The following is a 15,351-nucleotide window of genomic DNA, read 5'->3' as shown; positions in this document are numbered from 1 at the left end:
TCAGGTGATCCCCCTGCCTCGGCCTCCCAAAGTGCTGGGATTACAAGCGTTAGCCACTGTGCCGGGCTGATCTCGTGCTTTTTTATGGCTGCACGAGGCCCTCTTTTGAGCCTTCTCCTCCCTTGCTCTCCCGATTCTGTGTTAGAACTAACCTGCTCCTTCAGCTAAAGGCGCGGCTCCTGGGTTAGAGGTAGGGCAGTGCACCACCACTCTCCAACGGCTGTTTGTGCGGAAAGCACTATCTCTACCCTAGACACTGCTGGGGCACTTGGGAAACCATTCGGTGGATCTGATACAGATGCGCGGCCCCTGCGGCCCACACTCCCACTCTCGAGTGGGCCCTAGAGAGACACCTGCTGGTGGAGGGCAGTGTGTCCGCACTGGAGCTGAAGCCACCACATGTCTCCTCCCGGTGGCAGGGAATGACCTTCAGCCACTGCTCTCTCAGTGCAGCTGAATCCAAGACAATGTTGGGAAAAAGCACCCAGCACAGTGTCTGTGATACAGTTAAATGCATACACACACACACACACACACACACACACACACACACACACGTATGATATTCACAGCCAAGCCATTCTGTTTAAGACACACATGTGAGATGACACTGATGAAGGCAGAGTGGAAGGTGGTGGCCACGCTAGGCAGTGAGGGAGGGGGGTGCGTCTGGGGGGCTCAGGCTGAGTGGCTGGCAGCACCCCCTTAAGTCAAGCTGTGGTACACAGAGGTTTGCGTGATTCCCATCCGTGCCTTTATTAGTCTGTTCTCACACTGCTAATAAAGACATATCCGAGACTGGGTAATTTATAAAGGAAACAGGTTTAATGGGCTCACAGTTCCACATGGCTGGGGAGGCCTCACAATCATGGCAGAAGGCAAAGGAGGAACAAGGGCACATCTTAGTTGGTGGCAGGTGAGAGAGTGTGTTCAGGGGAACCACCCTTTCTAAAACCGTCAGATCTCCTGAGTACTCATTCACTATCAGGAGAACAGCACGGGAAAGACCCGCCCCCATGATTCAGTTACCACCCACCGAGCTGCAATTTAAGATGAGATTTGGGTTGGGACACAGCCAAACCCTGTGAGTGCCTCACCTACCAAAAATGGTCCATCCATAAAGCCCGTTATTGCCATATGTGCCTGCTGATGTCCACCCTGGGTCCATCCTTCTTTCAAAGGTAGGAGAGACAGACATGGGACAGTTTGGGGACCACTGACCTGGAGTCCCCAGCATCCCCACTGCCCGGCCCAGGGAGAGCTGAGCTCCGAATGCCTTCCACTTTCACTGGCAAACACCCGTTCCGCAGAGCCAAGTCCCGATGCCATGTACTGGAGGTGGGTCCCGGCCTCTGAGATCTGGGACTGCGTGAGGGACCCAGGCTCTGCCTCCCAGCCTGACAGGAGGGGGTTCCATAGAAGCCAGGCCCCGGACAGCATCGAAGGGTGATGGACAGCCTGACCTACGGCGAGGAGGTGGTCCAGGCCCGGGCCCCTGCAGTGGCACCCGGCATCTTGTGGGCTTTCAGTGTTGAGAAGTTTGCATGGGAGTTGGGACTGGGCCCAGTGACAGGTGTGGTGGCCTCCCTCTGGGGCTCTGCTCCAGGACAGCTGGAGTTCTAGTGTTGAGGCAGGGTGTGGAGGGGATGGGAGTGTACCCAGCCCTCATCCTCCTAAGTGCTGAGGTGCAGGGAGGACTGGAACCTTCCACCCCAGCGCCTGTTTGCTGGGCAGCCTGCAGTCTGAAGCGCAGCTCTGGGTGGACCCAGCTTCCTCGTTGATGGGAAGGCCCGGGCCCTCCCTGCTGCAGCTGCGGGCTCCTGCTGTGCATTCCGGAACCGTCATTGTCGCGCGCTCGTGCTGTGCGTTCCAGAACCGTCCTCGTTAGGGCCTAAAAACAGCCCTGTTTCCAACCCTCATGCACGCCCGGGGGCCTTTTCCTTTTTCCTTTGTAAAATAATGAATCACTTCCAAAACACAGAACAGTACAGAATCCGTCACTCACCCGTGAACCCACACCTGAAACTGACGTTATGATGATGATGATTTGGGATTTAATATGACTAACATCTTGTTTGCCCTGTTTGCCTCAAATCTTAGTGTTCTGTGTTTCAAATTGCGAATGACCACTGAATTTGACTAAATCATTTTCTGCATCTGTGATCATCATATATTCCCCCTCTAATCTGTTAACGTGGAGTGCTACATTCCTAGGTTTTCTTTTTTTTTTTGAGACAGGGTCTCATTCTGTCACCCAGGCTGGAGGGCATTGGCGCGACCTCAGCTTGGCGCAACCTCCACCTCCTGGGCTGAAGCGATTCCCGCTCCTCAGCCTTCAAGCAGCTGGTACTATAGGTGCATGCCACCACGCTCGGCTAATTTTTGTGTTTTTTGTAGAGATGGAATTTCACTATGTTGGCCCAGGCTGGTCTCGAACTCCTGAGCTCAAGCAGTCCTCCCGCCTCAGCCTCCCAAAGTGTTGGGATTACAGGCGTAAGCCACTGCACCCAGCCTATATTTTTAATATTTTGAGGAGCCTCCATACTGTTTTCTGTAAAGGCTATACTAATTTGTATCCCCACCAACAGCGTGCAGTCCTTTTGAACACCTGTGATCTGTCATTGTTTTGATAATGGCCATTCTAACAGGAGTGAGGTGGCGTCTCGTTGTGGTTTTGATTGGCATCTCCCTGAGAATTAGTGATGTTGACTGTTGATCTTTTAATTAGCATTTTCGCATCTGAATTTATCGGTAAAATTGGTCTACATTTTTTTTTTTTTTTGCATTGTCCTTGTCTGATTTTAGTAACAAGGTTCACAGAACATGAATTGGGGAGCTTTCTGCATTTCTTAGTTCTACGGATCAGTTTGTATGAGGTGAGGGCTGGCCCTGCAGGTTTGCTGGAAGAACATCTGGGCCAGATTCCTTGGGGAGGGAGGCCCGTGTTGGCTGAATCCCTTTCTTTAATGAAGATTGGTTTACTTTTTTATTTCTTTTTGTTCTTTTTTGAGATGGAGACTCGCCCTGTCCCCCAGGCTGGAGTGCAGTGGCACGATCTCTGCTCACTGCAACCTCCGCCTCCCAGGTTCACGCCATTCCCCTGCCTCAGCCTCCTGAGTAGCTGGGACTACAGGTGCTTGCCACCATGCCCAGCTAATTTTTTGTATTTTTAGTAGAGACGGGGTTTCACTGTGTTAGCCAGGATGGTCTTGATCTCCTGACCTCTGGTGACCTGCCCACCTCGGCCTCCCAAAGTGCTGGGATTATAGGCATGAGCCACTGTGCCCAGCCCTTTTTTTTTTTTTTTTTTGAGACAGTCTCGTTCTGTCGCCCACGCTAGAGTGCAGTGGTGCAATCGCATTTCACTGCAGCCTCCGCCTCCCAGGTTCAAGCGATTCTCCTGCCTCAGCCTCCTGAGTAGCTGGGATTACAGGCGCCTGCCATCATGCCCGGCTAATTTTTGTATTTTCAGTAAAGACAGGGTTTCACCATGTTGACCAGGCTTGTCTTGAACTCCTGACCTCAAGCAATCTGCCACCTTGGCCTCCCAAAGTGCTGGGATGACAGGCGTGAGCCACGCTCCTGGCCTGTCCTGATGATTCTTATTGCCCTAGAATCTTTCTTTCCCTGGGGTGAGTACCACATCCCCTTTCACTGGTTTACTATTCGCCTCATCCGTTTTTCCATGCCCGTACATGGGACCAGGGAAAGTTTACATTCACCCTTTCTGTGTCCTTTTATGTTTTGAAAGCCATTGTTTATTCACCTGACTTATCTTTGTTAATGGGCAAGTCGAATCTATTTAGGTTTATTGCCATTCCTGATGTCTTTGGCCACATTTTTACCATCTGTTCCGCACTATTTTCTGTGCGTTTTGCCTTTAATTTTTATACTTTCCTATCTGATTGGATTTTTTTTTTTTTGAGATGGAGTCTCGCTCTGTTGCCCAGGCTGGAGTATAGTGGCTCGATCTCAGCTCACTGCAACCTCTGCCCCCCAGGTTCAAGTGATTCTCATGCCTCAGCCTCCATAGTAGCTAGGATTACAGGCACGTGCCACCACACCCGGCTAATTTTTGTATTTTTAGTAGAGACGGGTGTTCACCATATTGGCCAGGCTGGTCTTGAACTCCTGACCTCACATGATCCACCCGCCTCAGCCTCCCAAAGTGCTGGGATTACAGGTGTGAGCCATCGCAACTGGCTTCTGACTGGATTTTAAAAAACTCCCCTTTTCCTTCTTTATTAGTTTCAAAGTAATTCTGAAAATATTAATATCTTCATCCTTTTGTGGAACACTAGATCTTAGGATGCTTCGACCCCCATCCTCACTTCCGGGCTTTCATTTTATTGCTGACATTATTCCAGCTTCAGCTTGCTTTTAACACTACTGTGTCTCAAATCATTCTTTGTTTTTACTTCATTTAATTTAATTATTATTTTTTGAGACAGTGTCTCACTCTGTTGCCCAGGCTGGAGTGCAGTGGTGCAGTCACAGCTCACTGCAGCCTCAACCTCCTGGGCTCAAGTGATCCTCCTGCCTCAGCCTCCCAAGTAGCTGGGACTACAGGCATGTCCCACCTACCACCATGCCCTGGCTAATTTTTTGATTTTTTTTGTAGAGACAAGACTCAAGTGATCCTCTTGCTTCAGCCTCCCAAAGTGCTGCGATTACAGATTTGAGCCACCGCACCTGGCCCCCAAAGGGCACCTTTAACGGTTTCCTGCAACATATTCACCATTTCATTTCCCTTCTTTTTTTTTTTTTTGAGACAGTCTCGCTCTGTCGCCTAGGCTGGAGTGCAGTGGTGCAATCTCGGCTCACTGCAACCTCCACCTCCCGGGTCCTGGTTCAAGAAATTCTTCTGCCTCAGCCTCCCAAGTAGCTGAAATAACAGGAACGTGCCACCACGCCCAGCTAATTTTTGTATTTTTAGTAGAGATGGGGTTTCACCATGTTGGCCAGGCTGGTCTTGAACTCCTGACCTTTGTAATCTGCCCACCTCGGCCTCCCAAAGTGCTGGGATTACAGATGTAAGCAACCACGCCCAGTTTTTTTCTTTCTCTCTCTTTCCTTTTTTTCTTTCTTCCTTTCTTCCTGGGTGTGATGGCGCTGGCTGAGCTGTCTGTGGTTTGCTTTCTCACTCATGACCTCTCTGGGTGGGTGGATGTGGCTGACCCACATTTTGGGGCATGCTGTTCCCTGGTCCTCTCCTGATGGACGTGACAGGCATGCATAGGCCGTGGCCGGCGGCCCACGCTCTGGTCTCTGTGCTCCATGTGGGCCCTGCAAGTGTTTCCATCACCTTGGTTCCCAGGAGTGGGACTCCAGTACCTCCCTCCACCCGCAGGAGATACCCGCACCCTGACCAGCCTGCCCCAGCCAGCTGCGCCCGTTCCTCCTGCTGGGCCGTGCTGCCCCTGCTGAGTGCCCTTCCCCTCTGCCCTCTTCTAGCACTACCCCAGCCAGCTGCACCTGTTCCTCCTGTCCGGCTGTCTGTCCCCGCCCGAGTGCCCTTCCCCTCTGCCCTCTTCTAGAACTGCCCCAGCCAGCTGCGCCCGTTCCTCCTGTCCGGCTGTGCTGTCCCCGCCCGAGTGCCCTTCCCCTCTGCCCTCTTCTAGAACTGCCCCCCAGCCAGCTGTGCTGTCCCCGCCCGAGTGCCCTTCCCCTCTGCCCTCTTCTAGAACTGCCCCAGCCAGCTGCGCCCGTTCCTCCTGTCCGGCTGTGCTGTCCCCGCCCGAGTGCCCTTCCCCTCTGCCCTCTTCTAGAACTGCCCCAGCCAGCTGCGCCCGTTCCTCCTGTCCGGCTGTGCTGTCCCCGCCCGAGTGCCCTTCCCCTCTGCCCTCTTCTAGAACAACATGCGTTTTCCTTTTCCACCAGACCTGCTCCTCCGTCCACACAGGCCTGGGTGGGATGGGCTGGATCTTCATCATTCCCTGGGCCCCCACTCACGTGGCCGCAGATTGGCAGGTGGGGGCGTTCAGCGCCAACGTGGCCTGAGTCTGATCCTGAAACTCCAGTTGCAAAGCCTGGTCACTTGTTTCCCGGGAGAGGCCTGTCTACCCTCCGGCTTCCGGTGAAATTGAGAAGGGCAGCAAATGTTGAAAACAAGATGGAATTAGTCTCCGAAGAGCCCAGCAAATCCTTCTTTAACTGCATAAAAAGCTCCTTCTGCCCATCTGCAGACATGCATGTCCTTCAAGCCAGCGTCCAGAATGGGCAAAAAGGAGCAGGACTTTGAGCTGTGCCACATACACGAGCAGGCAGCAGACCTGCTTAACCGCCAAAAACAGGAGAGATGGTCTCAGGCTAGTTTCTTCCCTCCCCGGGTGTGTGCATGCGAGAGAGGTCAACATTGTTTGTGGACAAAAGTGAAGTGACGTCAGAGAGAGCAGGCAACACTTTGAGCACCGGGGAGAATCTGGGACGCGGCCTGGGCTTCCTCCCCCAGCCCCACTTGGCTGCCCAGCTGGGGAAAGAACAGGGAGGAAAACAGGGCCTCAGCCCTTCCCAGATGCCCTCACAAACCGGCTGCCTTAAGGTCCTGGTGGCATTTCCTGTGGGCTTGGCACCTTTCAAAGGACCCCAGGCCGGGTCCACACACCTGGGACTGTGCGTGCGATGGTCACTCTGACGGCCGTCCAGGCTTGAGCCTGGCTCTGCCCCGGGCCTGGGGTCAGGCACTGGGCTGGCACCATGCCCTGCGGCCAGCAGAGTGGCAGCTGCCTGGCTCACCCCTTAGAATCCCCCCAGTAAGGGAGACAGGTGACAAGGGGTACCTGGGCCAGCCACGGGCCAGGCAGCAGGGCCACCCTCCACACCCCAGGCCGACCCAAGTCAGATCTGCGTGATTTGATCTGTTTGCAAAAGGATCCCTTCTGCTCACTGCTCAGGGGCACACGGCTATTTGTGTCCGCCAGGTGCGATTATGGAGGCTTAGGGATGAATGCGTCCTCTGAGCTGCTAGGACCCCTGGGCGTCCCAGGCAGCCTGTCTGGGGACTTAATGCTGAGCTGGTGCATGGACCAGATGAGGAACCTGTGAGAAAGACGTGTGGTTGGCATTTTAAATGAGGAATTACCCAGGCACCTCAGCACAGCCTTGCCGTATCCACCCCTCAGACATTCCAAGAGGCCGGCTGAGGACATTAGAAGGCAGTGTCAAGTCACACCAGACAGACGCATCCTGCAGCTGGTGCCAGAGATGCAGGAGAAAGGGTTTGGGAGCTCTGAGCTTGGAAGCCAACCTGACGGTGGAGGCTGCTGCTGAGGGAGGAGGCAGCCCTGATTTTGCCGTCATCCCCTGAAAAGGGAGCACTGAGCCGGAAGGCAGCAGGTCTGGGAGGGAAGGGCGCTCCCCAACCCTACCTGCATTGGGCTGGCCAGGGAGGGGCCTGAGCTACTTCTGCTTTTGTTACTCAGAGTAACAACGAACCCCATGGATACAGAATCAGGGCCAGGCATGGTGGCTCATGCCCATAATCTCAGCATTTTAGGAGGCCAAAGCAAGAGGATTGCTTAAGGCTTGGAGTTCAAGAGCAGTCTGGGCAACATAGCAAGACCCCATCTCTAAAAAAAAAAATGTTTTTAAATAATTAGCCAGGGATGGCAGTGCATGCCTGTAGTCCCAGCTACTTGGGAGGCCTCCTGGATTCAAGCGATTCTCCTGCCTCAGCATTCTGAGTAGCTGGGATTACAGATGCCCACCACCATGCCTGACTAATGTTTGTATTTTTAGAAGAGATGGGGTTTCACCATGTTGGCCATGCTGGTCTCGAACTCCTGACCTCAGGTGATCCACCTGCCTCGGCCTTCCAAAGTGCTGAGATTACAGGCGTGAGCCACCACGCCTAGCCTCAGTTTGGGTTTCTAACGATTGCCTCTGAGTCTTCAAATCACATGCTTTGCCTGCTGCCCCGCGATTCATGGACTTTACACGTGATTTTCTGACTTCCTGCTTTAATAAAGCAGCATTTCAGGCCAGGCGCGGTGGCTCATGCTTGTAATCCCAGCACTTTGGGAGGCCGAGGCGGGTGGATCACGAGGTCAGGAGATCGAGACCATGGTGAAACCCCGTCTCTACTAAAAATACAAAAAATTAGCCGGGCATAGTTGCGGGCGCCTGTAGTCCCAGCTACTCGGAGAGGTTGAGGCAGGAGAATGGCGTGAACTCGGGAGGTGGAGCTTGCAGTGAGCCGAGATCGCGCCACTGCACTCCAGCCTGGGTGACAGAGCGAGACTCCGTCTCAAAAAATAAATAAATAAATAAAAATAAATAAATAAAGTAGCATTTCATTTTGCCTTTGTGCACCTCCCATAATATAATGGAACTGACATTTCTTGTTCTAAAAGCCATGGACCAGCCCCCACCCCCATGCACACATACATGTGCACACACACATATTGGCACACATTCTCTCTCAGCATTCACAGCCACTTTATGATCTCATTCCAAAAGAGAAGACATGCAAGCCATTTATTTACCAAGGTTTGTTACCAATGGCTGTGGCGCCCGACTGTCTCCCTGCTAGGTTTGTAGGGGCCTCTGGCTGTCGGGTGTTGTGGGCAGGTGCCAGGCGGGTACACGTATTGTTAAATGTCCCCGCCCAGCAGTGTCAGGTTGACGGTTGCAGTTGTTGTCAGCGTCCCGTGAAAACGCACGTCCTTACGTAGAAAGAGTGGTAGATTCAGCCTCCTGGGTGTCGGGTCCCCGCGTAACTCTTAGTCTTTCTGTCTTGGTAGCCAGGAGCCCATCTCGCTGGCCAGCTGCGCCATGGCTGATCTGGTTCCAGACTTGCAGCCCATTCTTTTCTGGATGTCTAACTCCATCGAGCTCCTGTACTTTATCCAGCAGAAATGCCCACTCTACATGCAGAGCATGGAGGAGCAGCTGGACGTCACAGGTACGGCTGGCACTGCCCCCCGTTCCACCTCGCTGCCGCCCCAGGCAGGGGAGTGTGGCACCTCCTCGCCGTCCTCGGGACCGAGTTGGCCATGATAGCAGGGATGGATTCATGCCGGGGGCTTCCTCAGCCCCTGGGCTGCCGTGTTTCAGCTGCTCAGGGACGGCCTGTAAGGCTGGTGCTGGTGGCATGGGCCAGTCTGGCACCTCCCCCCACAGCGCCTTGGCGCTCAGTCTGTCCCCATCATCCCGTGTGCTCAGTGCGGTGGCGTCCCCTTGACCGCAGCCCCACTCTTCTGCTTGCAGGAGGGCCCGGGGGGTACACAGGTCACTCAGTAGGGGAGACACAGATGCCACCGTGAACCAAATGTAAGGGGAGGTAGAGAGAGCGTCGGCCATGAGACCGACACCCATTCTGAGACGCACTGTTATTCCAGAAGGAAAGATGTTGCCAGTCATCGTTGTGAAATTGTAGATTATGTCGGTTTCACAGATTAAGATGTGGAAATATACATTTCAGGATTTCTTTTTCTTTTTTTTGAGACGGAGTCTCGCTCTGTCACCCAGGCTGGAGTGCAATGGTGCGACCTTGGCTCACTGCAAGCTCCGCCTCCCAGGTTCAAGCGATTCTCGTGCCTCAGCCTCCTGAGTACCTGGGATTACAGGAGCACGCCACCTCGCCCGGCTAGTTTTTGTATTTTTGGTAGACATGGGGTTTCACCATGTTTGCCAGGCTGGTCTCGAACTCCTGATCTGCCCAGCCTCAGCCTCCCAAAGTGCTGGGATTACAGGCGTGAGCCACCGTGCCTGGCCAACATTTCAGTATTTCTGAAATGCAGTAGGAAGTGTTCTGAAAATACTAACGGAGAGGGATTCCAGCGGGGCAGTCTAGGGGGCTTCGTGAGGAAGGTGGCATGGGGCCGGGCCCGGAAGCTGGGGTAGGATTTCAGCTAGTGTGTCTGCTAAGGACTGTGTGGGGCCTGGAATGGAGCCAGGTGGGGCAGCAGGACTGCGCCACGGTGCTGTGGAAGTGAGGAGCAGGCCCAGGGGACTGGGGGCCAGATCCTCTCATGGGCAGCCTTGGTTCTGTCCTCCACGGCCTTGCTGTCCACCCACTGCCTTCACATCTGTGGGGTGGGCTGTCAGGTGGGCCCAGTGCCAGAGGGTCCTGAGTGGCCGTGGCGTGGTGCTCCAGCCTCTGGAGGACCCGGGTCAGTGAGTGGCACGTTCGGAGCTGCCCCAGGCTGTGTCTCTGAGCTGCGAGGGAGGCCCAGGCCCGGTGTGCAGGGATGGGCGTTCCCACGGGCTCAGTCTACCAGATGCTGCGGGGTCTCTGTGTACTCAGCTGTGTCCCCATCCCCGGGAGGGGGCTGTGGCTGTGGCTGCATCTGAGACAGCCCGGAGGACACAAGGCCAGGCGAGGTCCTGGCCAGGCTGTGTTGGGGGCGCTGGGACCCTGCTGTGTCCCCCCCCATGCCTTAGGGGCAGGTTTCCTGAGAGGAGGGGCTCTCGGTGGTGAGAGGGAGGTGGCGGGGCATCTGTGCAGTGACCCTGTGGTGGGACAGGCTCCCACAGTGCGTTGGGGCCCAGTCCTCAGCCTCTGGGCGGGGGCCGGGCTGCAGAGACCAGGCTGGACTGAGCGTGCGTGGAGGAGGCCCGGCTGGCCCTGGCCATGAGGTTGTGGGGTGGGGCCCCCGCTCCTGGGGGAGGCAGAGCCGTCTGGGATCTGTCCGAGTTCCTTCCTGCCGGCCACAGTTCCTTCCCATTGTTTCCTTCTCCCCTCCTTCACGGGGAAGGGGATGTGGGGACCTGCCAGGGGCTCCCCAGTCTGGGAATCGGGGCTGCCTTGAATATGTGGGGGTAGTGTCAACCCCTCCTGGCCTCGGTGGGCATCTGGGCCTCTGGCCTGTGCCCTTGCCCCCCACGTGATGGGGCAGCCCCTGCCTGTCCATGGGGCCTGGGCCTAGGGTAGACCTTTCCTCTGGCTTTTTCCTGGAAAGTGACGTAAACGACTGTGGGTCCCTAAGTCTCCACGCAAGTTTCCCACCTCCAGCTGCCTGGCTGCAGCCCTCACCCGGGGATCCTGGGCTCCCGGGACTGCAGCGCCCATTGCCTCTCCCTGCAGACCTGACTCTGCCATCCTCCAGGGCTGGAGTTGCAGCCGGCAGGTGGCCCTGGGATGGAGGCAACTCCGGGGTTGCGGCCGGCCAAGGGTGACCCTCGCTGACCTTGCAGTGCACTTGGTCCTTCCGTGTGACAGGGGGACCGGGCCAGCTTAGGAGCCTCTTTTGTTCCAGCCCCCACAGAAAGAGCCAGCTCAGGGACCTGTGACTTTTGGGCTCCGTGTTCCTGGCGAGTCCCCGGCTGACTTTCCACCTGGCTTCATGGCTGCCTGGGTTTGGTGGCCGCAGGCAGCTGGGTCCCATGTGGTCCCCGTGCTGGCTGCTCTTCATGGGAAAAATTGCTCCGGGCTGATGGAGCTGCTGCCTTTGGTCTTGGGAGGAAGTTATTTTTGGTCAGGGGCCTGAGTAGTGTTTGGCCCGGCGATGGGAGTCGGGGCCCAGGGATGCCTGCAGGCTCCGGGTGTCGAGGGCCAGGCAGGCGCCAGGGAACAGAGTGGGAAACAGCCCCTAGCAGGGGCTGGAGAGGGAGAGCCCTGTCAGCCTCCCGACCCTCTTCAGGAAAGAATTCGGAGAGCAGGGCTGTCACGTCCCGAGAGCGGATCACGTGGCTGTTGTCATTCCCCAAACACTGTTTTGTCCAAAGCTCTGACCCAGGCCCCTCCCGCGCCGCCTCACACCATCGCGTGTGTCTCGGATTCTCTTCATGGCTGAGGCTCAGCACCTTCTTCTTTAGGGACAGAGCAGCTTCCTCAGGGGTCCTGGAGTTTCGGGGCAGGGCAGGGGCAGCCGGCTGGTGTGTCTTCTTAATGGCTTGTGGGCATCAGAAATCCTCAGAAATCCCCACCAGCCCTGGTACCACAGGGAGAGGCGTCTCGGGGGGTTTAGAAATGGAGTCTCAGGGCCGGGCTCACACCTGTCCTCCCCGCACTTCGGGAGGCCGAGGCAGGCAGATCACTTGAGGTCAGGAGTTTGAGACCAGCCTGGCCAACATGGTGAAACCCCATCTCTACTAAAAATACAAAAATTAGCCGGGTGTGGTGGCATGCTCCTGTAGTCCCAGCTACTTGGGAGGCTGAGTCAGGAGAATCGCTTGAACCTGGAAAGCTGAGGCTGCAGTGAGCTAGGATTGTGTCAGTGCACTCCAGCCTGGGCGACAGAGTGAGACTCTGTCTTAAAAAAAAAAAAAAAAAAAAAGAAAAAAAATGGAGTCTCAGGGCCGGGTGCAGGGGTGCGTGCCTGTAATCCCAGCACTTTGGGAGGCCAAGGCAGGTAGATTGCCTGAGCCCAGGAGTTCCAGACCAGCCTGGGCAACATAGTGAGATCCCATCTCTACCAAAAATTAAATAAAAGAAGAAATGGAGTCTCAGGCCCGTGGCGGGTGGCTGGAGGCTGCTCTGTGGTTTCGTTCAGCACAGTCCCTGCCACCTTCTCCTGTCATTCCCATGCCCCGTTTCCCTCTTCCCACCAGCGTCCTGCCCTTGCCCAGGGAGTGATGTGGGGCTGGGTTCTCAGACCTGGCAGCCTGAGGCAGCCAGGGTCAGGGCACCAGGACAGGTGGACAGGACAGAGCTCAGCCTCCTGACCTGCCTGCCGTGGCTGTGAATATCCTTGGCTGGCACTCGCTGTGGGCGCTGTCAGGCCACCTTGTGTGTCTCCACAGGCCTGGAGGCTTCTGGGCGCAGTGTTGAGGTTGGCAGAGCCCAAGAGCCCCTCACTGCCCCGGACCCCGGGGTCCCTCCCGCTGCCCTGCCTGGGTCCCAGATGTGACCCTGTGGGGCAGGCACTGGGGGGTCTCACAGGTTCTTGGGGAGCAGGCTTGGTGGGTGGGGGCCAGGCAGCCCCAAGCCCCTGAAGGAGGAGCACCAGGAGCTGCAGAGCGAAAGTGACGGGCTTGGCGCAGCACTGTCCTGGCCATGAGTGGGCCGGCCTCCAGTGCAGTCTGCCTGGCAGAGGGGCAGCCCAGGGCCTGTGCTCCTGGGAGGCCTGCGTCGGGGTGAGTGTTGGCCTGGCTCACCAGGCGCCGCCCACGCAGCCCTGGCAGGCGGCCTGGACAGGCAGCCCCCACGGTGCGGCCCCTCTGCCCCTCCTGGAAGAAGGCCCCACAGGAGGGAGAGGAGGGGAGCTGTGGCCACCTACTCGGCTGCACTGGGAACACCGCCATGGTCGGCCACCCGCAGTCCCGGGAGAGAATGAAGGCGCCCAAAGGCGGGACGCCCAGGGTCCTGGCCCCTTCCCCGGGTGCTGATGGGACCCCCAGTCACTGAGACCACCACATACCCCCTCACTTTCTGGAAGCCCCCGGGGAAGGCTCCACCCTGTCGGGGGCCTCTCACCTTCACAAGAGTCCCCACCCAGAGGGCAGGAACCACTCCGTGGGCAGCTCCCCCCAGCCTCAGCTCCAGGTGCCCCGGCTGACACCCGGGAGTGGGGGTGAAATAGGTGATTTGGGCTTTTTCTTCCCAAAAGACTGTTATGATTCCACAGAGTGGCGGCCACTCGGGGGCTGCTGCCAGAGTCCTGTGACCCGTGTCACGAGTGAGAGGCGACCTGTGGGGAGGCAGTTAGGACCTGCTATGTTGGGTGCAGTTGGTTGTAACAGAAAACTTACCCAGAACGTGGGAGTGAATGAGCGCTTGGGCTGGGCTGGGCGTTGAGACATTGGGTGTCTGGACCCCTCCTGCCCCTCCCCAGCGTTCCCCTCCCCAGGTAAGGGCGGCAGCAGGTTTGCTGCGCTCGTCCCAGCCAGGGCCCAGAGTCCCTCGGCTGGTTTATCGCATCTGGACCCCAGATGGGCGCGTGGGCGGTGCCTGCGGCAGGGAAGGGGCTGGCAGCTGGCTGAGTTGCTGCGTTCCTGAATGCTGTGCCCGTTGTGACGGTCGGTGTGGCTGTCTCCCCGCAGGCTCGAAGGAGTCGCTGTTCTCCTGCACGCTGACGGCCAGCGAGGAGGCCATGGCGGTGCTGGAGGAGGTGGTGCTGTACGCCTTCCAGCAGTGCGTCTACTACGTCTCCAAGGTGCACGGACGGGCACTGCTTCTGCACTCAGGCAGCTCCTGGGACCAAGTGGAGCCCAAGCTTGTGCCTGTGGCTCTCCTAGGAGCCTTCTGGGGGGCTGAGGGAGGGGACCGTGACAAGCTCCACTTCACCAGGGAGCAGTGGCTGCAGGTTCTGCACAGGCCCAGCTGCACCCCCCACACCCTCTCCTCCTCAGGTCGCACAGAAACCCTAGAACCATCCCAGCTCCCTCTTTCCCTCGCCTTGAAACACCCCCTTCCTGCCAGTATTTCGAAGGTCAGGGATGAGGTGGGGGAGGCCCCAGCACGGGGCACAAGGGACGTGGCCCTGTTGTCACCCTGGACCCACGGGTGCCAGAGGTGCTGCCGTCGGTACCCCTGTGGCCCTGGCCAGCTTGGGGTACATTGGGGGTGCAGTGAGCCACTTTCTGGGGGAGTGGTGGCTCTCCTATCATTACCCATGGGTGTCTCCAGCCCCTTTGTTGGAGCCCATCCCCCCAGGTGCCACCTCTGTGCTCCTTCTGAGTTCATCTGTGCCTCTGACAGGAGCAGATCCCCCGACCCCCCTGCACCCCACCTCTGCTCCCAGCAGCCCCGGGAGGCAGCTCCTGTGGCCCCACACCCCACACTGGACGTTTGCAAAGCCATGGCCTGTCCAGCAGGAAGCTTCCGAGGCCGGGTCCCTGCGAGCAGTGCGTGGGTGGGGAGCTCTCTGGGTCAGGCCCCGCCGTTCGGCCACCAGTGCTCCTGGAAATGCTGGTTGCTGTTCTCCTCTCGCCCCCGCCAGTCCCTGTACATCTGCCTCCCAGCACTCCTGGAGTGCCTGCCGTTCCAGACAGAGCGCCGTGAGAGCTGGTCCTCGGCCCCTGAACTGCCCGAGGAGCTGCGCCGCGTGGTGTCCGTGTACCAGGCAGCCCTGGACCTCCTGCGGCAGCTGCAGGTGCACCCCGAGGTGGCCTCGCAGATGCTCGCCTACCTCTTCTTCTTCTCCGGGACACTGCTCCTCAACCAGCTCCTCGACAGGGGTGAGGGCCTCGTGCGGGGTTGAGGGGTGGGAGGCTCACATTCCTGGACGTGACGGCTGCTGGCGCCTCCCTCGCCAGCTCCTGGGCGTGGCTCTGCCCTTTTCGGGCTCCTGCTCCCTGAGCATCTGGTGTCCCTGAGGGGTGAGAGGCCAGAGTGAGTGGGGACAGATCACCACAGCGCATCCCGTAGGAGCCAGGGTCCCATCAGCGTTTCAGAGAAGCCACGGCCGAGAGGTCTGCACTGGGCCCCTTCTCCGTGACAGGGAGGGAACGGGCTCGGGGCATCACCGG

At 57.4% G+C, this 15,351-nt stretch overlaps 1 protein-coding gene across 4 annotated transcripts in view; it reads left to right on the top strand.

Annotated features, from left to right (window-relative positions):
- RADIL (Rap associating with DIL domain) overlaps positions 1-15,351 on the top strand; it is an 87,494-nt gene that overhangs the window by 56,746 nt on the left and 15,397 nt on the right. For all 4 annotated transcript variants that reach the window (XM_030795944.1, XM_030795945.1, XM_030795947.1 and 1 more), the window contains 3 exons: positions 8,742-8,902; positions 13,924-14,036; positions 14,823-15,060. In XM_030795944.1, coding sequence (XP_030651804.1) covers positions 8,742-8,902; positions 13,924-14,036; positions 14,823-15,060 — 512 coding nt within the window. The remainder of the gene's footprint in view (positions 1-8,741; positions 8,903-13,923; positions 14,037-14,822; positions 15,061-15,351) is intronic.

The sequence above is a fragment of the Nomascus leucogenys genome, chromosome 17, assembly GCF_006542625.1.
Source record: "Nomascus leucogenys isolate Asia chromosome 17, Asia_NLE_v1, whole genome shotgun sequence".
NCBI lineage: Eukaryota > Metazoa > Chordata > Mammalia > Primates > Hylobatidae > Nomascus > Nomascus leucogenys.
Note: the sequence above shows the minus strand (reverse complement) of the source record. Positions and strands in the feature narration are given on the sequence as shown.